This window comes from Lepidochelys kempii, chromosome 10, assembly GCF_965140265.1.
Source record: "Lepidochelys kempii isolate rLepKem1 chromosome 10, rLepKem1.hap2, whole genome shotgun sequence".
NCBI classification, from domain to species: Eukaryota; Metazoa; Chordata; order Testudines; family Cheloniidae; genus Lepidochelys; species Lepidochelys kempii.
Genome location: NC_133265.1, coordinates 47948683 through 47960990, shown reverse-complemented (window position 1 = coordinate 47960990; position 12308 = coordinate 47948683). Strand labels below are relative to the sequence as shown.

At 51.5% G+C, this 12308-nt stretch overlaps 2 protein-coding genes across 2 annotated transcripts; both read right to left on the bottom strand.

Annotated features, from left to right (window-relative positions):
* Positions 1–1195: 1195 nt before the first annotated feature.
* LOC140917929 (zona pellucida sperm-binding protein 3-like) lies at positions 1196–4472 on the bottom strand. The gene is made up of 9 exons (XM_073361459.1): positions 4055–4472; positions 3189–3307; positions 3005–3108; positions 2756–2933; positions 2558–2678; positions 2366–2457; positions 2132–2277; positions 1883–2008; positions 1196–1340 (listed from the first exon to the last, which is right to left on the bottom strand). Exons 1-9 carry the CDS (start codon positions 4466–4468, stop codon positions 1234–1236), a joined length of 1407 nt encoding a protein of 468 aa, XP_073217560.1. The 5' UTR covers positions 4469–4472; the 3' UTR covers positions 1196–1233.
* A 4339-nt stretch (positions 4473–8811) lies between these two features.
* Positions 8812–12102, bottom strand: LOC140917928 (zona pellucida sperm-binding protein 3-like). Its single transcript, XM_073361458.1, has 9 exons — positions 11616–12102; positions 10847–10965; positions 10663–10766; positions 10412–10589; positions 10211–10331; positions 10019–10110; positions 9785–9930; positions 9536–9661; positions 8812–8991 (listed from the first exon to the last, which is right to left on the bottom strand). Exons 1-9 carry the CDS (start codon positions 12027–12029, stop codon positions 8885–8887), a joined length of 1407 nt encoding a protein of 468 aa, XP_073217559.1. The 5' UTR covers positions 12030–12102; the 3' UTR covers positions 8812–8884.
* Positions 12103–12308: the final 206 nt, after the last annotated feature.

The following is a 12308-nucleotide window of genomic DNA, read 5'->3' as shown; positions in this document are numbered from 1 at the left end:
GCTGCATGTGTTGGAGGAAAGAGGCTGCTCCTGCCCCACTGCAGCATCACACGGGAGAGGGTGAATAACCACTCCGGCAGAGAGCTTGTTCTGGGAACATACACGCTGCTGCTCCCTTTACTCTCCTCTGGCCTGCTGAGGAGGTTTATTTGTGCAACCCTGGTCTTGGATCTGCTCTCCACACAGCTAAAGGGCAGATGTTGAAGAAGTGACATCCTGTCCTAGAGCAGGGTTGGCTGTGTTGTCTCTACCACGGTAGAGACCTAGATAGAGCCCTTTACACTTGGGTTTGAGTAGAGGCTGCATGATCATTGTTGTACAGGCCTCACTCCACTGCAGGTAAGGGCACAGAAACTGGAAAGTTTTTTTTAAGACACTTTCTGCCTAGGCCTGGTGGCAAGAGAACAGGGCTAGCCTGCAGAACTAACTAGCCTGAGCCTAAAGAGTTCACCCCAGCCATGATTTCAGTCCATGGTGAGACCAGTTTGTCTAAAGTGCCCCGATCCTTCTCTCTAAGGTGAGTAGTTACCCTAGAGCAGCAGTTCTTAAACTGCAGGTTAGGATCCCAAAGTGGGTCACCACCCCATTTTAATGGGTTTGCCAAGGCTGTGTTAGACTGGCTCAAACTAAAGTTGCCAACTGAGCCCCAGTGCCCAGGGCCAAAGCACAAGGGCTTCAGCCCTGTTTGGCAGATCTCAGTCTTTTGCCCTAGGCAGTGGGGCTCAGGTTACAGCCCCTGCTCCCCAGGGTAAGCCCTGGGGGTTTTTACCCCTGGACCAGGGCAGTAGTTGGACAATGGGGATTACAGTGCAATGAAGTTTAAAAACCCTTGCCCTAGAGCATAACCTAAAGCCAGTCATGGAGTCAGTAGGAACTCCCTCATGGCATCTGTTTCACTTAGAGGGCACAGTGGCTGGGGGATGTGTGTTCTCTCTACTGCAAGAGCCCTGTAATGGTTACAGGTGCCAGATGGACAGTTCAGATGGAGGGAAATCCCCCTGCCATTTGCCTCTGGGAGCCTGAAGGCAGCAATCTCTGCTTTCTTCACCTTCACATGATCTCTCCCCATGCAGCCCCGTGGGTGTGTCCATAATGTGGTTGGTGCATCAACCACACCATTTCCTTCCCCACAGAAGGGAAGGCATCTCCCTTGCCCATTAATACGTCACAGACCAGAATCAAGTCATTGGGGTTTATTTACATTAGACAGAAGGTAAAAAGGCCTGTGACTGCTCAGGCACTGGAATGGCTGCATCTTCTGTATACGAGTATCCCCAGCGTAATAAAGGCCAGTGCAATGGCAGCTGCCACTGAGATCAGACCAGCTGTAGAAGAGAATCCTACAAGAGGAAGGACACATGGTTAAAACTGCAGCTAGTTGCTTCTCCAGCAACCTCTCCTCTCCAAAAATCTACCAGGGACTCGCTGGGTACATGAGTCAAGGCCACAGTTAATAAAATGGGGGATTTTTTCTTTGAGCTGTATTGTAGGGCTGTTTTTTGAAGTCTTTTATAGCCATACATATTGGAGTTTGTCTACTAGAAGTGGCTGGAGCAGGAGATCAGCACCTCTTTATAAATCCCACTGGATAATAGGTTGCAGGTCTCAGGTCACACAACTGGTGTCCCAGCAGGTAAGCCCAGGCTACAGTGGCCGACAGTCCTATGTTTGACTGGCTCTGGTTGGACCCTCTCAACAAGGAGCCCTTCTTGAGTCTTGTTGACTCATTATTAACACTCCCTCCTTGGACTAAGGGATTCTTACAACTGACTTTGTAAAACTCATTTCTTCCATCTTTTAGTGCATCTTTTCCCAGCAAACCCAATGTAGATTAGTAGTGACAATAGAGGCACCATGAGACTTGTTCATTAGAACTAGTTACCCTCTGATGCTGCCTTCTCTGCTTCCATTTGAGCAACTGAGAGATCCCTTGATCCTTGATCAGTATCCAAGATGATCATGGGTCCTACCACAACATCAGCCTCAGCTTCCCTCACCAAGGGCTCACCTGTATTGGGAGAGAAGCACTACTAGAAAACCAATCCATCCCATTTTGGGTGGAAGATCCCCCAGGAACAGTCTGCTGGAGTAAGCCAGACATCTTCCCAGGTGAAGTGGGCACAGAACCTACCATGCCTGGAGGCCACATCTCTCTGGAAGCGCCTCCCTGACCATCTGTCCAGAGGGCTGCCTCTCCCAGACTGTCCTCCAAGGAATGCGCAGTTCCCAGTCTCACAGCACCTGCAGATGTCTCGGATGCCTTCCACTGGAGACCAGCTGGAACAGAACAGGAACAGTCATCTACAGTGAAGAGTTCTGTTCTAGGCTGCCTGTCACTCCCCTGATGGGGTTCTAGGCTACTCACATGTTGCCTGCTTTGTTGAAGGAACAAGCCTTGTTCAAGGGATCTGGGGCTTGCTCAGCTGCAGTGACTTTCAGATGACAGGTGATGTAGATCTGGAAGGGAAGTGGGAAGAGGGGTTAGGACCATCCCAGGGGACCCTAACAGCTGCTTAGCCTGGGGAAATCGACTTGGAGCAGAAATGTGGGCTCTCACCAAGTTCCTGGCATCTCCTGCAAACCTGAACACATCCACCATGAACTGCAGCGTGTCCTGCCTGGGCCTGGGGGATATGAAGGCCGAGGTGGTGTCATCTGATCTCCCATCCACCAGGCACCTACACACAAGAATCAAGGGTCAGTAAGAGTCCCTGATCAGTCTTGTTTTAGTCTAGAAAGGGCTCCCAGCTCTTACCCATTGAAGTCAATGACAGCATAGCGGGGAGAGGAGTCCCTGTCTGGGCTCAGGGTGGCCACACAGCTGTCCACAAAGAGCCTCAGAGCCACATGGTTCCCAGTGCTGACATCAGCTTGGATATGCATGACCTCCCCCAGCTGGAATCCATTGGAGGGTCTCTCAGCACTCCAGTCATCTGCAAGGCAAGTTCACAGTGAGCAGGACAGACAGGCAGGCAGGGCTCCCCTGGAGGCTTCTCCCACCTACCATTCATCAGGTGCAGGGAGAAATCCAGCCTCTCCTCAGCAGACAGGGTGGAGCTGAAGGGAACCCATGTTGGCTTGATGGCTTTACTGCTCACATTGTCCTTCCTGGGAGGAGGAGCAAACCTCAGTCACTGAGCCAGATTCCAGAAGGGGAGGGAGGGGATCTGAGCATCTCAGACTCTCACCTGGGGTAGTGACATTCAATGGGAATCACAGCTGGATTGGTTCTCAGGATCACTGGGTTGCTGGCAGGGGTGGGGTTATAGTTCAGGTTTGTGCTGTAAACCAGGGAGTCTGGGGTCATCTGGGAAGCAGCAGACATGGAAGGGTTAACACTAGTACACAGAGCATTTGTAAAGTCATTCAGATGGGCCTAAGAACAAGCCTCAGCCAGATGGAAAACTTGAGCTCAAGTTTTCCAACCAGTGCCCAGTCAACTGGCAACTGCCTTTGGAAGGACTGGACACTAGAAGCAGGGGATTTCAGAGCTCAGTCTGCTAGAGCAGCCATCGGAAGATGAGCACCACAGTAGTGCCATTTTACACAACTCTGCTCACTGTTTTCCTCTGTGCAGGTTGTGAAGGAATCTCAGACAGTAAAACCCCCAGGGTTAATCTGTTAGCTGCCTTGAGGTGAATTTTGACCAGGGATTAAGGAAGCCAGTAGTCTGTCCCTTTCCCTCCTACAGACTATGCAGAGCTCAGGCTAACACCAATCAGTTTATTCAGTTGCAGGCTCCGGTCTGTGGAGTCTGCAGACAGACTTTGGACAGGGGGGTCTAGAAGTAAAGTCTGTCTGAGCCACAAGAGCACCCTCTTCAGGCTCCACTTGTGAGCCTGCTCCAGGAGCTGAGCAAGGCAGAATTCTTTGCCTGGCGCATGAGACTGGAAGCTAAGAAGAAGCACCCAGGAAAAACCAGGGAGCTTATCAATAACATGGACAAAATCCCACCCACTGTTCTCTCCTGCTGCCCCATTTTTACCCCATCAGACAAGGCAGGGGCAGTGATGCTAGGGATCAGTAGGGGCTCCTGACTTGCATAAATCCTTACCTGCAAGGTGCTGCCACATTCATGGAGCCCAGCTACAAAGATCACTGTGTTCTCTGCATCATTAAGGGACACGTACCGGCAGGCAGCTGGGCCAAGGCTCAGGTCAGCAGCTTTGATCAGTCTCCCCATCCCAAACAGATCCCTGTGCACAGTGATCACCATCTGAGCCTCCTCACACTGCACCATGACAGGCTGCAGCACGGACACAGCCCTGAGCTGGGAAGTATCAGCCCGAGCCCAGGGGTAGGGCTGGGCAAGAGAGAGAACATGGGCTTGTCGTTGAGGGGGCTCAGCCCTGGGGGTGGGTCTCCAGATGGCAGAGTCAATCCTAGAGAAATCCCAGGGATTGTAACAGGTCACCCCACTGACCACCCAGCACAGAAGAACAAAGCACAGGTTGTTTCTGTACCCCATCTTGCCTGCTTGCAGCAAATCCAGTATGGAGGGAAACTGCTGCTCTGGGGCTTTATACCGTGACTCAGAGCCAGGTGACAGCTGTCCCAGGTAATTAACACCCTCCCCTAATCTGCAGGTAACCGGGGCCCAATCATGCCCGGTGCCCATGCCCTGAACCAGGGAAATAGGAGGGCCAATGGGAATCAGCTCCACCTGTTGGTCAGTACATCAGCTGCAGTTTGGAAAATTCCTGCCCTGTTTCGTTCAATGGAAGGCTAAGGGTGGGCTCCACCACAAAGGGACCCAGGCCCCTCAATCCCCAATTTAGGCCTGTAAATCCTGGGTTTGGCTCCACTGTGATCCACAAATCACACAGCGGCAAAGAGTCCTGAGGCACCTTATAGACTAACAGAGGTATTGGAGCATAAGCTTTCGTGGGTGAATACCCTCTTCATCAGACCCACCCACTCCCCTCTGATACAAACCATATAGCGAACTCTGTAGGTGTCCAAATTCAGCAGCACCGAAGTTTTTACACTATAAAGGTCCCTGGTGCCCGTGTCTCAGCCTCTGGGCACATGCCCAGCTGCCTCCCTCTGGGAGTCTGGGCACCTGTCTCCCACCTAAGGCCAGAGCTGTCCATGAGCTAGGGGAAGTTAGGCATTTAGTTGCCTATGTTTCATGTGGAGCCCAATTCACTAGCTGTGCTGCTTGCCCATGTTGACCCCGTTCACAATTGCACTGGAGCAGGACGCGGTGTCCTCCTCGGATCTTTTAGCCCAGCGGTTAGAGCATTCACCTGGAATGTGGGAGACCCAGGTTTCATTCCCCCTCTCTGCTGAGGGGAGAGAAAGGACGTGAACAGGGGTCTCCCATCTCTCAGAAGAATGCTTGAACCACTGAGCTAGGGGACATTCTGATGTTGGGCTTCCTCCTACTTTCCCATTCAAGCTGTTCTGTTGTGGATAAATGATGAAAGAGGGACCAGACCCCAGTGCTTCCACCTCCCACCGGGCTACAGCCGCATTCCTGGTCACTTGTTCTCTCAGTCTGGCCCATCAAGTGCTCCACTGTGGATAAGTGTGAAACTAAAATCTGTTCAAGGGGAAATTTGTGTCCTCTCTAATATCCGCATAACTCGTCAGATGAGTTCCAGAACTGGTGTTCTCCTTCCAGGGTTGGGGTGGAGTTTGTTGGGTTGAATTGTTTTCCCCAACGTGTACCCACATCTGCCCCCATATCTCCCCTCCCCAGAATGGCTTGTTTCTCAAAGCGAAGAGAGGGCCTGTCCTGGAGGGAGGATCCATGTGAAACTGAGATTCCTGGGATAGGGACTGTGACACTTCTCAGGGCAGCCAGGGCTGTGCGGCAACCTAGTTGCCACCAGCCTCCTGTATGAAGGAGCCTTGCCTGTGCCAGCTGGGTTTTAGCTCCCCAATGCAACCAGCCCATCAGCGCCTCAAGCATTCTTCTCTGGGATAGCCCAGCCCTGTGTTTTGCCTGGCAGGATAACAATTAATGCGCCCCAGGCTTCAAGTCCCTTCAAAGTGGGCCCCTCTGTGGTTCAACCCCAATCACTGGATACCCAGAGAAATCCCAGATGCTCTGTTTCCAAAGGAACAGCGCATCCTCATTCACCAGTTTGGCATTAGCTCAGTTCTCTTGTATCACACACAGCACTTCAGCTCTAATCTAAAGTAAAAGGAGATTTATCCTCCAATCTGGAAAGCGTCTCACCCAAGTTCCCTTCAGCATTTGCAGCCAAGCCTGGCTGAAACCCCTTATTCATGATGCCAACTCGCTGTTAGTTTACTTCCTAGGCACCTGATGTTAGGATGTCTTTTTGCCCCTCAAATATTCCAGCAGGCACCTTTGATGTTTATCAGTAGATAGGGTTCCCCCTCCAATATTGACTTCTTCCTGTTAGTTTCTGTCTGAAGTCTCTGCCAGCTCCTCATTGGCATTTGTCTTAGACATTGCATGACATACAACACACAATGGTCCACCATGAAGAAAAGCATTGCCCACCCCTCCTGTCTGCAGGATTTTGTCTCAAGACCCACTACCTTTGAGAGGCCTGCTTCATCTACAAGGCCTACAGAACCTCATTTTCAGTGCTCCTTGCATACTTCCCATACCTACATCTCACAATGGTTATGATGACCTGTGTGACTCGGGTTTTCATTAGAGACCTTACATGTCATTCTTCTGGTGAACCCAGAGAGTCCCTGTGCCTCCCAGTACCCTCTGCCAAATACGTATTTGTTCCTGCAGTGCTAATAACAGATTAAGGTTTCATAGCCCTATTCCAGGGCAAGGCAGCTCTCATGCTCTGGCATCTTAGAGCTAAGCTAACTGAGAAGTTACATCATGTTCTCCCTGGGTAAGCTAGAAATAAAACCTAGGTCTCTCCAGATGACCCCAGTCACAGCCGTGCTGCTGTCTGAAATGAATGCATGGAGTGAATGCAGTCGGTTACATTCCCTGTGCTAAGCACGAGACCACAGTCTCCTTCCAGAGCTGGGTCAAGAACCCAGGAATCCTGATTCTCTGCCAAGCAGCTGTGAAGCCCACTGACAGAAAGGTTAGGTCAAGGAGCAGAGGACTGTGTCCAAACCAGGTGAGTCCCAGGGGTGTAATTTTGGCACCACATGATGGAATTGCTCTTTTCCCAGTTTAGTGAAGGTTGTAGTGAAATTTCTATTTAAAAATCAGATTTTGGCATCCCCTCTTCAAGGCACGCGAGAAAGCCAGAAAACTGGCAGGTCAGGGCCTGACAGCTCTACCAGCTGCAGCACCTCCAGGCATTGAATCCACGCCCCTCATGCAGCACCAACTCCTCTTAGTTTGGGAACTGGCCACTAATTTTGGCTTAGCAGCACTGAACCTTAGAGTCTCCTCTGTGAAATGAGGACAGGAATGATTCCTGCTCTTTGTTTCGATACAGCCAACAATATTTGGGAGGGAGAGAAACAAGCTGAGTGCAGAGAAAGGAGGGGGATTTGAAGGATGTCAGGGTCTTGGAGCTTCCCAACTAGAGGACCCATATTTTAGAGGAAGGGCTGGAGTTGTGCCAGAGGCAGGGGGAAATGTACCTCCGGCTTGAGGGCTGGATCTCAGCTAGTCAGAGGGGTCCCTTCAAGAACAGAGGGACTTTGGGAATATGGGCTGAAAAGCATTGAGAGACATGGTCTGATGGTTGAGACACCACCTTGGCATGCAAGAGACCAAGGTTAAATTCCACATTGTGCCAAAGCCTTCCTGGGCAACCTCACTTAATAACCCTGTCTTTTCCCCCCTTGTATGAAAGGTGGTCAGCATTCCCCTACCTCCCAGGGCATTGGGGGAGTCATTGGACACTGTAGATGAGGCGCTCTGACCTTAGACAGTCCCTGTCAGGACCTTACTCGCTCAGAGTCCCTTCCACTTGCAGGTGCACAGCAAGCCTCCAAGGGCCCCTGCTCAGAGAGCTGCATGTGTTGGAGGAAAGAGGCTGCTCCTGCCCCACTGCAGCATCACACGGGAGAGGGTGAATAACCACTCCGGCAGAGAGCTTGTTCTGGGAACATACACGCTGCTGCTCCCTTTGCTCTCCTCTGGCCTGCTGAGGAGGTTTATTTGTGCAACCCTGGTCTTGGATCTGCTCCCCACACAGCTAAAGGGCAGATGTTGAAGAAGTGACATCCTGTCCTAGAGAAGGGTTGGCTGTGTTGTCTCTACCACTGTAGAGAACTAGATAGAGCCCCGGATAAACTGCAGGCTAGGATCCCAAAGTGGGTCACCACCCCATTTTAATGGGTTTGCCAAGGCTGTGTTAGACTGGCTCAAACTAAAGTTGCCGACTGAGCCCCAGTGCCCAGGGCCAAAGCACAAGGGCTTCAGCCCTGTTTGGCAGGTCAGTCTTTTGCCCTAGGCAGTGGGGCTCAGGTTACAGCCCCTGCTCCCCACGCGCTATCTCAGAGTAACCCCCTGGGACCCAGGGGCAGTAGTTGGACAACGGGGATTACAGTGCAATGAAGTTTAAAAACCCTTGCCCTAGAGCATCACCTAAAGCCAGTCATGGAGTCAGTAGGAACTCCCTCATGGCATCTGTTTCACTTAGAGGGCGCAGTGGCTGGGGGATGTGTGTTCTCTCTACTGCAAGAGCCCTGTAATAGTTACAGGTGCCAGATGGACAGTTCAGGTGGAGGGAAATCCCCCTGCCATTTGCCTCTGGGAGCCTGAAGGCAGCAATCTCTGCTTTCTTCACCTTCACATGATCTCTCCCCATGCAGCCCCGTGGGTGTGTCCATAATGTGGTTGGTGCATCAACCACACCATTTCCTTCCCCACAGAAGGGAAGGCATCTCCCTTGCCCATTAATACGTCACAGACCAGAATCAGGTCATTGGGGTTTATTTACATTAGACAGAAGGTAAAAAGGCCTGTGACTGCTCAGGCACTGGAATGGCTGCATCTTCTGTATACGAGTATCCCCAGAGTAATAAAGGCCAGTGCAATGGCAGCTGCCACTGAGATCAGACCAGCTGTAGAAGAGAATCCTACAAGAGGAAGGACACATGGTTAAAACTGCAGCTAGTTGCTTCTCCAGCAACCTCTCCTCTCCAAAAATCTACCAGGCACTCGCTGGGTACATGAGTCAAGGCCACAGTTAATAAAATGGGGGATTTTTTCTTTGAGCTGTATTGTAGGGCTGTGTTTTTTGAAGTCTTTTATAGCCATACATATTGGAGTTTGTCTACTAGAAGTGGCTGGAGCAGGAGATCAGCACCTCTTTATAAATCCCACTGGATAATAGGTTGCAGGTCTCAGGTCACACAACTGGTGTCCCAGCAGATAAGCCCAGGCTACGGTGGCTGACAGTCCTATGTTTGACTGGCTCTGGTTGGACCCTCTCAACAAGGAGCCCTTCTTGAGTCTTGTTGACTCATTATTAACACTCCCTCCTTGGACTAAGGGATTCTTACAACTGACTTTGTAAAACTCATTTCTTCCATCTTTTAGTGCATCTTTTCCCAGCAAACCTAATGTAGATTAGTAGTGACAATAGAGGCACCATGAGACTTGTTCATTAGAACTAGTTACCCTCTGATGCTGCCTTCTCTGCTTCCATTTGAGCAACTGAGAGATCCCTTGATCCTTGATCAGTATCCAAGATGATCATGGGTCCTACCACAACATCAGCCTCAGCTTCCCTCACCAAGGGCTCACCTGTATTGGGAGAGAAGCACTACTAGAAAACCAATCCATCCCATTTTGGGTGGAAGATCCCCCAGGAACAGTCTGCTGGAGTAAGCCAGACATCTTCCCAGGTGAAGTGGGCACAGAACCTACCATGCCTGGAGGCCACATCTCTCTGGAAGCGCCTCCCTGACCATCTGTCCAGAGGGCTGCCTCTCCCAGACTGTCCTCCAAGGAATGCGCAGTTCCCAGTCTCACAGCACCTGCAGATGTCTCGGATGCCTTCCACTGGAGACCAGCTGGAACAGAACAGGAACAGTCATCTACAGTGAAGAGTTCTGTTCTAGGCTGCCTGTCACTCCCCTGATGGGGTTCTAGGCTACTCACATGTTGCCTGCTTTGTTGAAGGAACAAGCCTTGTTCAAGGCATCTGGGGCTTGCTCAGCTGCAGTGACTTTCAGATGACAGGTGATGTAGATCTGGAAGGGAATTGGGAAGAGGGGTTAGGACCATCCCAGGGGACCCTAACAGCTGCTTAGCCTGGGGAAATCGACTTGGAGCAGAAATGTGGGCTCTCACCAAGTTCCTGGCATCTCCTGCAAACCTGAACACATCCACCATGAACTGCAGTGAGTCCTGCCTGGGCCTGGGGGATATGAAGGCCGAGGTGGTGTCATCTGATCTCCCATCCACCAGGCACCTACACACAAGAACTCTGGTTAGTAAGATCCCCACAGACTTGAGGTAGATTCTAGACTAGAAAGGGCTCCCAGCTCTTACCCATTGAAGTCAATGACAGCATAGCGGGGAGAGGAGTCCCTGTCTGGGCTCAGGGTGGCCACACAGCTGTCCACAAAGAGCCTCAAAGCCACATGGTTCCCAGTGCTGACATCAGCTTGGATATGCATGACCTCCCCCAGCTGGAATCCATTGGAGGGTCTCTCAGCACTCCAGTCATCTGGAAGGCAAGTTGACAGTGAGCAGGACAGACAGGACAGGGCTCAGCTCCCCTGAAGGGACCTTCCACCTACCATTCATCAGGTGCAGGGAGAAATCCAGCCTCTCCTCAGCAGACAGGGTGGAGCTGAAGGGAACCCATGTTGGCTTGATGGCTTTACTGCTCACATTGTCCTTCCTGGGAGGAGGAGCAAACCTCAGTCACTGAGCCAGATTCCAGAAGGGGAGAGAGGGGATCTGAGCATCTCAGACTCTCACCTGGGGTAGTGACACTCAATGGGAATCACAGCTGGATTGGTTCTCAGGATCACTGGGTTGCTGGCAGGGGTGGGGTTATAGTTCAGGCTTGTGCTGTAAACCAGGGAGTCTGGGGTCATCTGGAAGGAGGGGACATTGGACAGATTAAGGGCAAGTAGTTCAGCTGAGAGCTGAGAATTTAAGACAGTTCTCCAGGAAGCGGGCATGTCTTCCAACAAGTAGTTCCTGTGCTCATTCTGCTGAGCAGCCATCGAAATACTGGAGCTATGGTAGTGCCCCCCATCGCATGACTATTCACGAGTTTCCTCTGTGCCTGTTCTGAGGTATGTGCCATACAGTGACTGCCCCCCCCCATGTAAAACACATCTCACTCCACTTCTCAAGTTACTGCGCTAGCAGAGTACAGAAACACATTCAGCTGCCTCCTTCCCATCTACAGGGTTTGGGGAGCTCACAGAATTCAGTGAGCCAAACTGGGCTTTCCTGGCAGTAAAAGTCCCTGGCTTGGACTGAGCACAAGGGTCCACTTGTGAAATCTGACAGAGCCACCATGGCTCACTCCCCATGCATGCTCTTAAACCTCCTTTTGGAGCATAAAGACATGAAATAGTTCTTAACTGTAAGGAGACTGAAGACTAAGGGGAAAAGACACCCTCCCCTCCAAGAAATAGCTAGCGGCTCAGTAACTGAGCCAAGACCCTGTGCTGCACTGTTACCCCTTTTTAATCCCACAAATAGGAAGCTCCTGGTTTCTATGAAGCTGCCTTACCTGCAAGGTGCTGCCACATTCATGGAGCCCAGCTGCAAAGGTCACAGTGTTCTCTGCAGCATTAAGGGATGTGTACCTGCAGGTGGCCTGGCCAAGGCTCAGGTCAGCAGCTTTGATCAGTCTCCCCGTGCCAAACAGATCCCTGTGCACAGTGATCACCATCTGAGCCTCCTCACACTGCACTGTGACAGGCTGCAGCAGGGACACAGCCCTGAGCTGGGAAGCATCAACCCGAGCCCAGGGGGAGGGCTGGGCAAGAGAAGGCACATGGGCTTGTCGTTGAGGGGGCTCAGCTCTGGGGGTGGGTCTCCAGACGGCTGAGTCAATCCTAGAGAAATCCCAGGGATTGTAACAGGTCACCCCACTGACCACCCAGCACAGAAGAGCAAAGCCCAGGCTACCTCTGTACCCCATCCTGCCTACCAGTAGCAAACCCAGTATGGGGAGAATCTGCTGCTGTGGGCCTTTTATACCCTGCACCTAAAGCCAGTTCACAGCTGCTCCAGGTAATGAACACCCTCCCCTAGACTGCAAGCAGCTGGGGCCCAATCACATCCACTACCCATCCCTGGAGCAGGGAAATGGGAGGACCAATGGGAATCAGCTCCACCTGTTGGTCAGTTCATCAGTTGTATTCTGGGAGATTCCTGTGCGGTTTCATTCAATTAAATCTGACACATTTTGTCGTGGATG

What these genes read in the sequence shown, in the direction of transcription:
- LOC140917929 (XM_073361459.1), bottom strand. Translation starts at nt 4,468, where the DNA reads ATGGGGTACAGAAACAACCTGTGCTTTGTTCTTCTGTGCTGGGTGGTC. An exon ending in CTCCCTGCACCTGATGAATG is followed by an intron (nt 2,934 to 3,004) that starts GTAGGTGGGAGA and finishes CTTGCCTTGCAG; the next exon opens with ATGACTGGAGTGCTGAGAGA. An exon ending in GCTGTCATTGACTTCAATGG is followed by an intron (nt 2,679 to 2,755) that starts GTAAGAGCTGGG and finishes TCTTGTGTGTAG; the next exon opens with GTGCCTGGTGGATGGGAGAT.
- LOC140917928 (XM_073361458.1), bottom strand. Translation starts at nt 12,029, where the DNA reads ATGGGGTACAGAGGTAGCCTGGGCTTTGCTCTTCTGTGCTGGGTGGTC. An exon ending in ATTGAGTGTCACTACCCCAG is followed by an intron (nt 10,767 to 10,846) that starts GTGAGAGTCTGA and finishes TCCTCCTCCCAG; the next exon opens with GAAGGACAATGTGAGCAGTA. An exon ending in TTCAACAAAGCAGGCAACAT is followed by an intron (nt 9,931 to 10,018) that starts GTGAGTAGCCTA and finishes GTTCTGTTCCAG; the next exon opens with CTGGTCTCCAGTGGAAGGCA.